The following is a 16,714-nucleotide window of genomic DNA, read 5'->3' on the forward strand; positions in this document are numbered from 1 at the left end:
AACTGGCAGATTTTATTTCTCATATGAGAAGCTCACATAGGATTTCTTTCTGCACGGGGGCCAACGTGGCTCTTAGTTTTAAAAACACTTGAGCCACTAGCACCATGAAGCATCCAGCAGCTTCCTCGGCATCCAGGCTGAGATATCCATATTCCAGAACAAAGCAGCCAATCCGAAGGATATGCATCATTGGGAAGAGAGAAGGCTGCCCCCTTCACCCTGGCTCCCCATCATCTGAGGGAAGTGGAGGGGGCAGGTGGAAGCAAGCTTGGAGTCACCAAGTCATGGCTGGAGAAGGATTTGGGTAAAGCAACTCTAGGGGCTGCCTGGTGGCCTACTCGGGAGATACAAAGTGCCTTTGAGACTATAGACTTCCTGCTTGTGATCTAAAATGGATATCTTTGAAATGATTAATCTGGACCAGCTAAAGGCAGTTGCTCATCACGCGTTATCCAAGTTTAGATTTTCTACTTGATTATTCACACCAGATCAGGCTTTAAAAGATAGAACAAACTAGACCAGAATGTGTGGTACATTTCAGCAGATCAGCAATTGTAAAACGCTGGTGCTATTTACTGACGTGGCACTGGATCCAAGGACTCCGTGGATATAAATATTTCCAGATTCCTCTGCATTTTAACAATAACAAGAATGGTCAGATGGAGACACATGGTTACAGCATCTAACATCAATCCAACGGTCCAGTCTTAGTTACAAATCAGCTTATACAGTTTTGCTCCATTTTCTACGAATTTTGTCTTTCAAATCATCTTTTAGAGAATGTATATTCAAAAACATGTTTGAAAGGCAAATGTTTAGAGGAGCCAAGTCTGGTGAACAGTCTTTCCTTCAGTTACTTTGGCAAGCGGAGAGGTCACCGTGGATTCCGAGTGGGCTGGGCAAGTGCTCCACGGGTCATGTTCTCCCACGAGCTCAAGGACAGGGCGCAGAGTCAGAAACGGTCTTTTTTAAGCATGTTGGCAGCAGGGTGTAACCCTTCAGCTCCTTAGGGCCTGTGAGAATAGAGAAAAGTGACAGTTGTGTCTCTTATTGGCATTGTGACTAGTAACCCCGCAAGCCCTTATTCCTACTGTCCTTTGCTCTAAATCCTCCCAGTTCTGATACCTGGTCATCTCTCGTTCCTGACATTCCTCCTCCATCCCTTCGTCCTCACACAGCAGGATCAGACTCCCTGGCTTTTCCAAACATGCTGAGTCGACAGCTGTGTTGTCACCTGTATCCCTCAACCCTCCAGGTGTGTTACCACTTGTCCTCTCCCCTCCCCTCCATCATATATCATCCCCCCAACACATATAAGAAAAACGTTTCTGGCCAGGTACGGTGGTTCACACCTGTAATCCCAGCACTTTGGGAGGCTGAGGTGAGTGGCTCACGAGGTCAGGAGATCGAGACCATCCTGGCCAACATGGTGAAATCCTGTCTCTTACTAAAAAATACAAAAAATTAGCCGGGTGTGGCGGTGCATGCCTGTAGTCCCAGCTACTTGAGAGGCTGAGGCATGGGAATCGCTTGAGCCCAGGAGGCAGAGGTTGCAGTGAGCCATCTAGCCTGGTGGCAGAGCAAGACTGTCTCCAAAAAAAAAAAGAAAAAAAAAAGAAAGAAGAAAAGAAAAAGGTTTCCTCTGGCCATGAGTGTAGATATTCTGAATTCTTAAGGAAGTTTAGTAAGGAGAAAAAACTTCTTCCCTTCATCAATAGTCAAAGCTAGGAGTCCATGACCATGTGTGTGGGTACATGCAGGGCAAGAGCAGGAGATCTCAATGAAAAAGACCCCCTCCTTCAGTGGAACTCCTCATCAGAATGGGCTGCTAACTCTGTGACAGGTGGTTTTCTAGAAGCCACCTATCTCTGACGGCTGGAGGCAGGCTGATTAGGCATCAGGTTAAAACTTGGTTTGGGTTTTCTTCCAAGTTCAGTTAGTTGGAAAATTAAGATGAGATCAAACGTGATCAGATCTCAGCAGAAGTGAGCTTACAAGCCATCTCTGGCTCTAACTCTCTTCTTTTGGAAATTTGTAAGGCTTAAGTAGACATTTGTTCTTCTGAGGAAACTTCAGATGTAGCCTTTCTCAAGATTAAGGGGCTTTTCTCATTTTAAGAGACAGAGTCTTGCTCTGTCACCCAGGCTGGAGTGCAGTGGCATAATCATAGCTCACTGCAGCCTCCAACTCCTGGGCACAACTGAACCTCCTGCTTCAGCCTCTCAAAGCCCTGGGATTCCAGGTGTGAGCCACTGCACTCAAAGCCCCAAGTAAGGAACTTTGGAACATGACCATTATACCAGAGATTATTTTTTTGAGACAGGGTTTTACTGTGTTGCCCAGGCTGATCTACAGGTGCCCAGCAGCTGAGACTACAGGCATGAGCCACCACACGCAGCTTACATTAGAGATTTCTATTAGTTCAAAGATTTGAGTTCTAGACATGATAGCCTTCATTTACCTATCACATGGGTATAAGTTATCTACTTACGAGTACCTTCCCGACATTTTTCGCATAACCACAACGATGATCCCACCAATGAAGCCAATGGCTAGTAAGACCCCAACAATGATTCCAACCAGGGTCACTGTCGCCAAACCATCTGAATGAGAGAGAGAGAAAAAAAAGCATGAGCCCCAGATAAAAAACACATTGGTGATAAAATATGTAATATATAAACAAAGCCACTGCCCTACTGTACATAGCAAATAATGCTCTATGTTGTTTAAGTACAGAGCATTTCTTCCAAAAGCAGAAAATCTGGGCTAGCCTAATCCTATTTTACGAATGGGAAGATTTCTGGGTCTGAGGATCTATCAACGTAACACTCACATTGGCTTAAGTGTTCATTTTTGGGTAGTGTTTACGTATGGCTATTAAGTTAGCCCCTATTTTCATCCTTAGTAACGATAAACTGTGATGTGACACCATTCCCCATATCTGACATTAAGGGAACAGACTCATCTGGGGTTTGCTTATTTTCAAATACAAGGAATTCCCTTTTCTCTCTTAAAAAAGAAAAGCTTGGAATCTGTTCTCGAAGGTTTTCGATTCTGCTCGCATTGACTGCAATCCAGAAAAGAATGCAATTCGTCTCAACAATTAGCTTCAAATAAATTTTTTAAAAACTCCAGTAAGAGTGTTTTGATGCCAAAATCTAGCCTACCTTTCTCAACTGTTGTCTGTGTGTCTCCATCCACTTTCTCTGGAAAGAGAAACATATAATAATGTAGAATTATTAGGGCTTAATAACTATAATTTAACAATTGGCAAAAGGTGAACTTACCCAAGTGGAAAGTAGCAAAACATAAACCAACAGGATGGTTTCTTAAATAAATTGGATCAGGGGATTTTTAAGCAAGCCTCGATGTGACACGTTGTAACTATTATTATCTAATTTATGAACCCTTATTCACACCAATGGGTTCATAGCACTTTTCCATGTATTAATTTTGTCTCATCTAATTTAGAAAGCAGAGTAAAGGTAACTGAGCCACACAAATCTTAAATAAATGGTCAAGAAGTATCAGAGGTTAAGGTAGCAGAAGAATCCGGAGCTGTGGATTCTTAGTCCAATGTCAAGATCACAGAGAAGGGACAGACTGTGAAGAGGTATTACTCATTGTGAGATAATACTCTGGTTTGGGAAGATGTGACCAAGACTGTGATTAGTCTCAATATCTATTTCCTGCTGCTGCTTTGGTAGCAAAATCCAGATTTTTACAAGGGAACAACAGGCCCACCTAAGTTTCATGAGCAAATACACCCTCTGTGTTTGTGCCACTGTTATTTTAGGGTTTCTATCTGCAGTCAAACCTAGTCTAATAGTTACAATGTGAATATTTGTCATTGTGAGTTTCTTTTGAATAATTTTATGTAATAACCTATTTAAAATAAAATGTTTCGTTTTCTTCTTGACCTCTTTATATAACGAGTCCTTTACTCCTCTGGGTGGTGGCTATTGACTAGTTTGCAGATGGAGAAAAAGTCAAGATGCCTTGATTTAAGAAGAAATTGGAGAAGTTAATCATCAATCAGGCCCTGCCCTGAAATCTTAGTTCACAGCTTGCAAAATACCCCAGATATCCAGAAGCTTCCCTAATCAGTGGTAAAACTAGCCAACTATCATGTAAAAGATGCCTACTTTTTCTAATGGTTGGGTTTGAAAAACATCCCTTTTGTACCAAGGCTCTCCTCAGCACAAGGTGCCTCCTTCAAGATGGCCCCAGGGTACAGGTCCCAGAAGCCGGCACTCCCAGCACAAGCTGAGCCCATGGGTGTACAGTACGTAAGAGCTTGTGCTGACTGTGCTACCTCACTACATAGAACACGGCTGGGTTTGAGCTTTCCCAGAACAAAGACGGCATCAAATCAATTCCCCAAATGTCACTGCTAGAAGTCAACTGCCTGCAGAGATAAGTCAATCATTTGCTTGTCATTTGCCTGCCATGTGGCTGCTGACTCCTGGCTCTTCATGTACCATTATCAAAGACACCATTGGTTAAAAATTATATTACTAAAATTTGTGGAAGATTTGTTATTATTAAATTAGAGCTTATTAGTGCCATCTTTCCCATCTCCCTCCCAATGGCACTGACTGTGATCATGAGCATGCATCACACGTGTGCACATCATCGTATTCGGGTGTTTCACAGCAAAACTGAACATCTGCTGCCCTAATAAAATTACTCCTTCAAAACTGCGTGCTAATGACATTTTGGCTCGCTTGTGAAAATGCCTTGGGATAATGATGTATTAAGTAGGAATGTGCCCTAAGTCACAATTTTTTGTGACAGGGAGGGGCAATTTTGTGACGGGGTAGGGCAGGGGACAGGAAGAAACAGTAACATGAGTTCTTTCCCAGGCAACTGAGAATTTTTTTTAAAGGAATAGAAGAGGGGTATGAAGTATGATAGAATATTCAACATGGATGGCACAATTTTCTGCTGCTAATATATAGCTGTCAACCCATATTACAGATGAGCAATTCTCCAAACTTTTGAAATGTTTTCCAATGATCGTTTATATTGATTATGCTTTCTTTGCTTAGCTCTACTTGGCTTTCTCTAGTGTTTGTATGTTAATCATTTCTTTAACAGCTTGGAGTGGGTTTCAGGTTTTATCTCAAAGCCCTTTATAAGGCTTTCCCCCCTCCCCCACACACTGTGGTAAAACACATACAGCATAAAATGTACTAAATTAACCATTTTTAAATGGACAGTTCAGTGGTATTAAGTACATTCATACTGTTGTGCAGTCATCACCACCATCTACCTCCTGAACCCCTTTCATCTGGCAAAACTGGAACTCTACCCACTAAACAGTAGCTCCTCATTCTCCTCTTTCCCCAACCCCTGGCAACCACCACTCTACTTTATGTCTCCATGAATTTGACTATTCAAGGGGTCTCATATAAGTAGAGACATATAGTATTTTTTTTGTACTGGTTTATTTCACTTTGCATAATGTCCTCAAGGTTCCTCCATGTTATATTATGTGTCTGCATTTTCCTTTTCAAGGCTGAATAATACACCATCATATACACCACATTTTGCTTATCTGTCCAACTATCCATGGCCACTTGAGTTGTTTCTATATTTTAGCTACTGTGAATAATGCTTCTGTAAACATGGGGATACAAAAATTAAGCATTTTTTTAACTCCTAAAAAGAACCACAGTTTTTAAAACCAGATTGGTGACTGATCCTGGAAATGCCAAAGGGACAACAGAGAAGAGCTTTCTAGGTGTTCTGATTTGCAACTAGTTTGGGAAACCACTGGTTTAGACATGATCTTTCTATGGAAGACCTATCTAGATTAAATGATTCACATAAAATTTCTCAAGTTAGCCAGCACTCACTGAGGTTTTCACAGGATTCATTCATTTTCTCTCCCACCCTTATGCACTATAAAATAAAGCTTTTTTTTTTTTTTTTTTTTTGAGACGGAGTCTCGCTCTGTCGCACCCAGGCTGGTGCAGTGGCACTATCTCAGGCTCACTGCAAGCTCTTCCTCCTGAGGTTCACGCCATTTTCGTGCCTTCAGCCTCCCGAGTAGCTGGGCTACAGGCACCCGGCCCACCAACGCCCGGCTAAATTTTTTGTGTTTTTAGAGAGACAGGGTTTCACCATGTTAGCCAGGATCGGTCTCGATCTCCTGACCTTGTAATCCACCCACCTCGGCCCTCCCAAAGTGTGCTGGGATTACAGGCATGAGCCGACTGCACCCGGCCAGCAGTTTTAAAACCCCAAACAACTGAACTTCTCAAGAAATCTCTAGAAATAGGAAGTGATCTCTTTCTATTTCTTAAACGGACAAACATTTTTCTTCATTCTCATCAGTGATGGTCTAGATAGAATGATAGCAAAGACTCAAAAAACTCCTCCATTTTTCTCCAAGGTGTTCCAGTCACGGGGCTGTAGGTGCCAACTGTGAGCCACAAGTACAACCCAAATCCTGGCAAGACGGGTTGGGAACAGATTCTTGCGCCATGCATACAGACGCGAACTCAATGTAAGGTGGTAAGTATTCCTATAGAATCTACGAAGATCTACAGAGGGTGGCTGAGTGTTGTGCCCTTGGGTGTCAACAGAAAGTTCTTCGCGTCACATTCTATCAGCTTGGGGTCCGCCATGCAACCTCAGTAGTTACTTAACTCACCCTGTGCCGGTGTTATCACTAGTTATTCCAGGTAGAGAGATATCTTCAGCAACGCATGAAACCAAATGTATCAACTCAAATCGAATTCTGAACCTACCATATAAAACTTGGTTCAGAAGTCATTCTTGCAGACCACAATGCCCCCTGTTGATTATTGTATTTGCTGGTGAACTTTGGAATGCACCGATTATGCAGAAGTAGATCAGTCCCCGTGGAGGTGGCTGGTTTTCTTACCTGTGGAGTGACTGGTTGCCACATTTGGGGCTGTGGTACTCGGACTTTGTTCTTGGGCGTGGACTGTGCTTTCCGGGGTTGGCAGATCCTCGATGTGAATGTCTGTTACACTGTTGACACTTGTTGCTACCTATTGTAGGTGTAAATGAGAAAAAACAGGAAATAAAGCCTACTGTCTTAAAATATATAGCCTGCCTTGTAAGATAAAAGGAGTTAAGGTGGCATAAAAATATGGAACGCATGATGGCATGAATTGCAAGTACAAACAAGAATATGAACAGAAACAATTAGGTCTTGAAGAGACAGTTGTACACACATGTTCATAGCAGCATTACTCACAATAGCCAGAAAGTGGTAGCAACCCAAGTGTCTACAATATGGTCTATACATGCAACAGAACATGATTCAGCTTTATTTTTTAATTTTTAATTTTTATTTTTTTTAAGATGTAGTTTCACTCATTGCCCAGGCTGGAGAGCAATGGTACAATCTTGGCTCACCGCAAACTCCACCTCCCAGGTTCAGGCAATTCTCTTGCCTCAGCCTCCTGAGTAGCTGGGATTACAGGCATGCGCCACCACACCCGGCTAATTTTGTATATTTAGTAGAGATGGGGTTTCTCCATGTTGGTCAGGCTGGTCTCGAACTCCTGACCTCAGGTGATCTGCCCACTTCGACCTCCCAAAGTGTTGGGATTACAGGCGTGAGCCACCATGCCCAGCCTATTCAGCTTTAAAAAGGACAAACATTCTGACACATGCCATAGCATGGATGAACCTTGAGGACATTAAGCTAAGTGAGATAAACCACTCACAAAAGACAAGTACTGAATGATTCCACTTACATGAGGTGCCTAGAGGAGTCAAATTCGTAAGATAGAAAGTAGAATAGTGGCTGCCAAGGGCTCAGGGAAGGGAAGAATGAGGAGTTATTCTTTCATGGGTAGAGTTTCAGTTTTACAGGATGAAAAGTTCTGGAGATCGGTTTAATGATGTGAATATACTTAACATTACTGAATTGTACACTTAAAAATGGTTGAGATGATAAATTTCATGCTATTTTTTTAACCACAATATAAAACATACGCTAATGAGCACCTCCTATGGGCCCAGCATGGTTCCAAGCCCCAGGATTACAATGTGAATAATATAAATTCTCTGCTCTCTTGAAGCTGGCATTCTGGGGCGGGGAAGCAGAATATGAACACTTAGTAGGTAAACAAGTACAAAGGTGGTTTGATATGATTTTGAGTGCTTTGAAAGAAATATAAGCTAGCCTTGTCTAGACTAGACTTAGACTAGCCTTTGGAAAACTTATTCTGTAACGGGCCAGATGGGTAAATATTTCAGCTGTACAGGCCACACAGTCTCTGTCCTAACTAATCAACTCCACTCTTACAATAGGAAAGCAGCCAGATAATTCTCAACTGAATGGGCATTGCTGTGTTCCAATAAAACTTCATTTACAAACACAGTGGGTGGCCAAATCTGGCGGGTAGTTTGCTGACCTAAGGGCTAGAGGGTGACTTCTGACGCCGGGGGGTGAGACTACTTTAGGCTGTTTGAGACGGCATCAACCTTAAGAATTGTAAGAAGGCCAGGCGCAGTGGCTCACGCCTGTAATCCCAGCACTTTGGGAGGTCGAGGCAGGCGGATCACGAGGTCAGGAGATCGAGACCATCCTGGCTAACACAGTGAAACCCCGTCTCTACTAAAATACAAAAAATTAGCCGGGCGTGGTGGTGGGCGTCTGTAGTCCCAGCTACTCGGGAGGCTGAGGCAGGAGAATGGCGTGAACCCGGGAGGCAGAGCTTGCAGTGAGCCAAGATTGCGCCACTGCACTCCAGTCTGGGCGACAGAGAGAGACTTCGTCTCAAAAAAAAAAAAAGAATTTTAAGAAAAAGTCAGCCATTCTGTAATTTACCCCTCCACCCACTGTAATGACTCTTCCCGCCAAAACTGTCGTTCAAGTTAGCCAGTTGGGCTCAAATTGTGCTGTCCCCAACTCCAGCCAATGGACATAGCAGTAGGGACAAACTGCATTAAGAATAAAAAAAACCCTTTCCCTCCTTTGTTCGGTGTGCTCTTGTGACAACCAGTCCTGCGAGAAACACCCTTCTACAGAAATAAATTTGCCTTGGTGAAAAGTCTTTTAAGTGTTCGTTTTCTCTGACTCTGAGCTTTACTTCCAACAGATGTGGGGGTGAGATTACTATAGGCTGTTTGAGATGGCATCAGACTTGAGAATTATAAGAAAAAGTCACTCATGGAAAGATCTGGGGAGTGTTCTGGGCAGAGAAAACAAAAGCCTAAGTTGGAACAAGCTTGGTGTGTTCAAAGGTCAGAAAGGCCAAGATGGCAGAAATAGAGAAAGTGAAGGAGATGCTGGTGCACAGGTCAGACAGGCAGGCAGGAACCTCTGTTCTGTTACCAAAGAAATCATAGAGTCCCTCAAAGGTCGAGGTTGTGGCTCATTGACCTCCTCAATCCCTCCCAGTGCCTGGCATCTTGTCTTGTCTAATGGCAGGTATGCAACACATATGAGTTAACTAAAATTAATCAGGTTAAGAATGTGTTGGTTGAGAGGCTCAATAGTCTATAATCATGTGGTCTGTGGACTGGTTCTAGTCCTGTTTATTACAAGTCTTAGTGAGAAAAGAAATTGAGACTTACTTAGTTTCTAGTCCTGTTTATTACAAGTCTATAGTGAGAAAAGAAATGGTGACTTACTTACTTATTTATTTATTTATTTATTTATTTATTTTTTGAGGAGGAGTTTCATTCTCGTTACCCAGGCTGGAGTGCAGTGGCGCAATCTCGGCTCACTGCAACCTCCACTTCCTGGGTTCAAGGTATTCTCCAGTCTCAGCCTCCCGAGCAGCTGGGATCACAGGTACATGCCACCATGCCTGGCTAATTTTTGTATTTTTAGTAGAGATGGGGTTTCATCATCTTGGTCAGGCTGGTCTCGAACTGCTGACCTCAGGTGATCCACCTGCCTCAGCCTCCCAAAGTGCTGGGATTACAGGTGTGAGTGACCACGCCCGGCCAAGAAGACATATTTAGAACCCTTTATAGCAATGACATTGCCACAACACCCAAGAAAAGTTTCACTGTATTGAAAATTGGGCTGTAACAGATTGAAAATGTAAAATCCTGGCTCCTTACCGATTTGAGAAGCTTTGGCTTCTACTTTCAAACCACCGGCGATCAGCACACCAGCTACATGGATGAAATTAGGAAGGACAGTAAGTCCTCACTTAACGTTGTTGATAGATTCTTGGAAACTGCGACTTTAGGGAAAACGACATGTAGCAGGTCCTCAAATAATGTTGTTTCTTTATAAGTCATTTTGCTTCAAGTCACAGTTTCCAAGAACCTATCAATAACATTAAGTGAGGACTTATTCTTCTTTGTTGAGCCACATCACTATTCCTTGGAATGGTGGCTCATGCTGATTTTACAGACAGATATATTCATATATAAAGTAAATTAATATACATCATAACCTTGTATGTGATCACATGCCTACAGAAAACACTCCTCTCTTCCCAGGACACTGACCGGAGTTGTCAAGCCAGACTTATAGCGGTCTTCGCTGGTTCCTGGTGTCACCACATCATCTTCGGCACCTGGCATCGCAATGCCGCCTTCCATACCTGTAGTCTCAATGTCATCTTCTGGCTGGCCCGTGCTGGCTGAAGAAGAAAGACTGAGTCAGAGCTTAAGGTGGAAACAGCATAAGCAGACCGAACTTGCCGGCTACATTCGGATTATTTTCTTTTCCATTTCTTTTGGAAATTTTGTTTTATTTTGGGTTCCTTTTCTGGCTTACTGTGGTGCCAGAAACCAAACCATTCTCCTTGCAGCACTTCTGCTACATCAGCACCCTGGTTATCTCCGTTGCAAAGCAAAGGAAAATGAAAACATTAAAAGGTACACCAAGGTGGCCTGGACAGGGGAAGTACATCTTTCCTTTTCAATAAGAACCTGATTCTTCCTGGTGTCATTTCATATGATGAATTAATATATTCATCTAGACCTAAAAACTCTAAATTAAGAGTCAACAGCAAAGATTTCTAAACATACCCCTTTGCAGACTCCATGCAAAAGTGGGGTCTCCATCTTTTTATTGATTTTGTTGTTCTTTTCTCTTTCTTTTCAAATTAATTTTTTTTTTTAAGAGACAGGGTCTCCCCTCCGTTGCTGAGGCTGGAGTGCAGTGGCACAATCCTAGTTCACTATAACCTCAAACTCCTGGGCTCAAGCGATCCTCCCGCCTCAGTCTCCAAAGCAGCGGGGACTACAGGTGCTCACCACCACATCCAACTTCCATCTTTTTAAAATCAAACTCTCTCCATTTAATTTTGAGACTGCTGTTCACTTCGACAATTAGAACCATAGGCTCTGACCACAGACCTCATAGATTACATGGAGTTTTACCTCTTACTTTACAGTTGAGATTACTGTAAAGTAAGAGTATTGTAAAGGGAGGGTCAGTTATCTGCTTAGGGATGCCAAGATGCCAATAGAACACTTAGTAACACCAAGAGCCAAACTAGCTGGGTGCAGTGGCTCACGCCTATAATCACAACACTTTGAGAGGCCAAGGTGGGTGGATCATTTGAGGTCAGGAATTTGAGACCAGCCTGGCCACCATGGTGAAACCCTGTCTCTACTAAAAATACAAAAATCAGCCCGATGTGGTGGTGAGCACCTGTAATCCTAGCTACTCAGGAGGCTAAGACAGGAAAATTGCTTGAACCCAGGAAGCAGAGGTTTCAGTGAGCTGAGACTGCATCACTGCACTCCAGCCTGAACTCAATCTCAAAAAAAAAAAAAACACAGCCAAACTAATGAACTGCCCCTGGCCCTGGCTTTTCTGCATTAACATTTGGACAAATGAAGTGTCATGCCAATGAAAAAGGTTTCTGGGCCAGGCGTGGTGGCTCACACCTGTAATCCCAGCACTCTGGGAGGCCAAGGCGGGCGGATCACAAGGTCAAGCGATCAAGACCATCCTGGCTAACATGGTGAAACCCCGTCTCTACTAAAAGTACAAAAATTAGCTGGGCATGGGTGTGGACGCCTATAGTCACAGCTACTTGGGAGGCTGAGGCAGGAGAATCGCTTGAACCTGGGAGGCAGGGGTTGCAGTGAGCCCAGATCACACCACTGCACTCCAGCCTGGCCACAGAGCAGGACTCCGTCTCAAAGGAAAAAAAAAGGTTTCTGGTGGAGCAGGGGATTGGAGTGGACTACCAGGTTGAATTCTACAATGAGAGACAGAGCAGATAACAACAGTATCCTCTTCTTCAACTTCTGTTGCAGTGATCCAAACCACTCATGACTATGCTTAACCATCATCTCTAAAAATTGCTCTTCATGCATTAAAAATGTGACTCGGCCGGGCGCGGTGGCTCAAGCCTGTAACCCCAGCACTTTGGGAGGCCGAGACGGGCGGATCACGACGTCAGGAGATCGAGACCATCCTGGCTAACACGGTGAAACCTCGTCTCTACTAAAAAAAATACAAAAAACTAGCCGGGCGAGGTGGCGGGCGCCTGTAGTCCCAGCTACTCGGGAGGCTGAGTCAGGAGAATGGCGTAAACCCGGGAGGCGGAGCTTGCAGTGAGCTGAGATCCGGCCACTGCACTCCAGCCTGGGTGGCAGAGCAAGACTCCGTCTCAAAAAAAAAAAAAAAGTGACTCATTGGCCGTGGGCTTCTTCCCTAGACTCCAGTGGTTCTGGAAATTCCATGACTAAAACACTGTTGCAAAATAAACAAGCATACACATCCCAGGAGCGAGGGGAGGGAGGTGCTTGGAGACTCCTTTGTGTAATTAAAGAGCAGATGTTTGTTTGTCTCTAGGCAGCACTTATATTAGCAATCCATTCCTTGCCTTAAGATACCTTATTCTCCCCACTGCTTAGACAGCCCAGCCAGAGGCACAGCTAATAAATATTTGATTATAACTTCTTTGATGCCTAGAGGGAGGAAGCCTCTGAAGTAAATTCACTTGTTCTATGAGCCTGCTCTTTGATTCTAGAGTCCTAATCCAGTAGAGATAGCTTTGGATGAGCTATCTAAAGATTTTAAACATTTTTTTTAAATCTGGGAGTGTACAGCAGGGGGTTTACCAGTTAGCAATAACTGAGTATTTCCGTGCATGCAAATGGTTTGCCTCTCTTTGTGGCCTTTTGCAGGAGTAGGGGTAGAGGTAAGGCTTGGTGATTGGTTCCTACAAAAATGCATGACTTGTAGGGGCCGGGCGCCGTGGCTCAAGCCTGTAATCCCAGCACTTTGGGAGGCCGAGACGGGCGGATCACGAGGTCAGGAGATCGAGACCATCCTGGCTAATATGGTGAAACCCTGTCTCTACTTAAAATACAAAAAACTAGCCAGGCGACGAGGCGGGCGCCTGTAGTCCCAGCTACTCGGGAGGCTGAGGCAGGAGAATGGCGTAAACCCGGGAGGCGGAGCTTGCAGTGAGCTGAGATCTGGCCACTGCACTCCAGCCCGGGTGGCAGAGCAAGACTCCGTCTCAAACAGAAAAAAGAAAAAAAAAAACAAAAACAAAAACAAAATGCATGACTTGTAGTGTAGGCAAACATTTAGTGTATTTATATTGAGCTCAATGGCAAATACCCCTTTGCCAGACAAGTAGTCCTTGTTACAAAACGTATTGAGCTTCCCATTTTATTTTCTTCCTCCCCTGGTTTGAATTTAGTTAACAAATCATCAATTTTAAACATGGTTTCTGGAGCTGTCCAGTACAATCACTTACTTATTTGGTGTATCTAACTTAAAACAATCCTTGCTTTAAAAAAATCAAGTGCTCAATGAAGTTAGTTTGAATTCTTTCATAGAAAGCTCAGTTCATTGAAAGCGTAACTTGATAAAAATTCCTTCTTGTTCTTTTCTACTCTTGGCCCGCAGAGTGGAGTACTAAAATCGCTCTGAGTGGACAAAAGGTGTTTTATGAATGACAGTCAGGATTAAGATGCATGTCTTTTGTCTCACCGCCCTGGCATTCTTTTTGCTCCATGGGAAAGTTGAACTTTAACAAGAGATCCCCAATTGTCCCTCTTATTATCTTGGCTGAAGACTTCCCTGGGTGAAGAGTTCCTACTAGGCCAGCTGCGGAGTCTCCAGCCAGCATCTGATGTTCTTTTCCCCTTCCTCCTGAAATTCAAATCATGTGCTGATGTCTTCACTTTCCAATCCTCTTTTCCCCAAGACACATATGTGCACAGGCATACATACGCACACACGCACATACAAGGATGCACATATGTGCACACACACAATTGTTTCTACAAGCGTAGAGTGATGAATTTGCCATCATAAATCTGTACCCACAGCCTGGCTTGCAAGTTCAGTTCTGGAGTGGTGTACCCGCATGCTCACATAAACACCCTTTCCTGCCACACCCAGCCTCAGCCGAACATGGCTTAGTGGAAGTTTCCAAATGCGGCAGCAACCGATCCACTTACTTTGAAATTTGTTGTTGTGATTCTTTTAAAAAGTTAGGCTGGGCTGGGTGCGGTGGCTCACGCCTATAATCCCAACACTTTGGGAGGTGGAGATAGGTGGATCATGAGGTCAGGAGTTCAAGACCAGCCTGGCCAAGATGGTGAAACCCATCTCTATTAAAAATACAAAAAGTAGCCGGGCGCAGTGGCAGGCGCCTGTAACCCCAACTACTCGGGAGGCTGAGGCAGGAGAATCACTTGAACTTGGTGGGGGGGGGCGGGGGAGAGGTTGCAGTGAGCCGATATCATGCCACCGCACTCCAGCCTAGGTGGCAAAGTGAGACTCTGTCTCAAAAGAAAAAAAAAAAAAAGAAAAGCTAGGCTGAAGTTTCTATTTCCCAGGAAAAGATAATCTGATAAATCATCTGTCTCTTGGGGTTCTTAATTTTGAGAACAAATAAACTTAAGCAATGCTTATTTATATGAAATCACCGACTGTGAATAAGTTTTATCTTTGCATTCATGTCTAATAACTCTTTAGATTGCACAAATTACAGGATGACATTTCTTTTTTTGAGATGGAGTTTCGCTCTTGTCACCCAGGCTGGAGTGCAATGGTACAATTTCGGCTCATTACAGCCTCTACCTCCTGGGTTCAAGTGATTCTCCTGCCTCAGCCTCCCAAGTAGCTGGGATTACAGGTGTACACCACCATGCCCAGCTAATTTTTATATTTTTAGTAGAGATGGCATTTCACCATGTTGGCCAGGCTAGTCTCAAACTCCTGACCTCAGGTGATCCGCCTGCCTTGGCCTCCCAAAGTGGGCATTTCTTTTTCAAACAGAATTTCTTTTCTTTTCTCTCTTCTTTCTCTTTTTTCTTCCCTTCTTCTTCCTGCCTTCCTTCCCTTTCCCTTCCCTTCCTTTCCTTCCTTCCTTTTCTTCTCTCTCTCTTTCCTTTGTATTTACAGAGATGAGGTCTCATTTTATTTATATATATATATATATATATATATTTGTATATTTGTATATATATATATTTGTAAAGAAGAAGCCTCAGTACACTGCCCAGGCTGCTCCCGAACTCCTGGTTTAAGCAGCCCTCCCACCTCAGCCTCGCAAAGTGCTGGGATCACAGGCATGAGCCACTGTGCCTGGCCGGCCATTTCTTTAAAAATACTTCAGAGTTGGCTGGGCGCGGTGGCTCACGCCTGTAATCCCAGCACTTTGGGAGGCTGAGGCGGGTGGATTACCTGAGTCAGGAGTTCAAGACCAGCCTGGCCAACATGGTGAAACTCCATCTCTACTAAAAATATAAAAATTAGCCAGGCATGGTGGTGCACACCTGTAATCCCAGCTACACGGGAGGCTGAGGCGGGAGAATCCCTTGAAACTGGGAGGCAGAGGTTGCAGTGAGCCGAGATCGAGCCATTGCACTCCAGCCTGGGAGACCAAAAAAAAAAAAAAGTACTTTAGAGTTTAGATGGAACATTCAATCAGGCTGTTATTGTAATTGTATTGTAATAGTCCAAATTCTTAATAACAATCTTTTAAATAAGTGTTTTCAGTCTTCTGTTTTTAGTTATACTTCTTTGATTTGTGGAGCGAGTCGTTTCATCCATTTGTCTTCTTTTGTGACAGTTTTTTCTCTGCACGGCATTTCCTCTTGTAAGCACTCTTCGTATCTTAAGAATTTACTCTTTGGCCTAAATGCTGCTGGCATTTTGTTTTTCCTAGTTGGCATCTACATCTTTCTTTTGCAAATGACCAAGCTGTATCAATAGTCAAACTTCTTAAACTTGTTTTCTCTTTGACGTCACACTCACAAACCCTTCCTCAAGATCACATAAATATTCACCTATATTTTCCTTATGGTATTGTTCTTATGTTTAATATTTCTATTTGTCTTACATTTATTTTGAAGTATTATAATAAAAGAGAAATATAATTTCCCCCCAAAAGATTGGCCAGTCATCCCGATAAATCCTCTTTTCCCCATTGCTTCAAAACCAGCTCTCATTGAGGCAAATCTTCTCTTTCTAATACTATGTCATGGCTGGGTGCAGTGGCTCAGGCCTGTAATCCCAGCACTTTCGTAGGCCAAGGCGGGCAGATCACTTGAGGTCAGGAGTTTGAGACCATACTGAAGAACATGGCAAAATGCTGTCCCTATTAAAAATACAAAAATTAGCCAGGCATGGTAGCACATGCCTGTAGTCCCAGTTACTCAGGAGGCTGAGGAAGGAGAATCCTTTGAACCCACGAGGCGGAGGTTGCAATGAGCCAAGATCGTGCCACTGCACTGCAGCCTGGGCGACAGAGCGAGACATGGTCTCAAAACAAAG

At 43.5% G+C, this 16,714-nt stretch overlaps 1 protein-coding gene across 1 annotated transcript in view; it reads right to left on the reverse strand.

The window, feature by feature from the left end:
* Positions 1-429: 429 nt before the first annotated feature.
* The window catches only part of PDPN (podoplanin), a 35,443-nt gene continuing 19,158 nt past the window's right edge, over positions 430-16,714 (reverse strand). Inside the window, 5 exon segments of the mRNA XM_017870446.1 lie at positions 430-1,013; positions 2,492-2,603; positions 3,168-3,206; positions 6,896-7,025; positions 10,459-10,592. Of these exon segments, the coding sequence (XP_017725935.1) occupies positions 1,007-1,013; positions 2,492-2,603; positions 3,168-3,206; positions 6,896-7,025; positions 10,459-10,592 (422 nt within the window). The 3' untranslated portion in view covers positions 430-1,006.

The sequence above is a fragment of the Rhinopithecus bieti genome, unplaced genomic scaffold (genome assembly GCF_001698545.2).
Source record: "Rhinopithecus bieti isolate Rb0 unplaced genomic scaffold, ASM169854v2 scaffold_5710, whole genome shotgun sequence".
Lineage (NCBI taxonomy): Eukaryota > Metazoa > Chordata > Mammalia > Primates > Cercopithecidae > Rhinopithecus > Rhinopithecus bieti.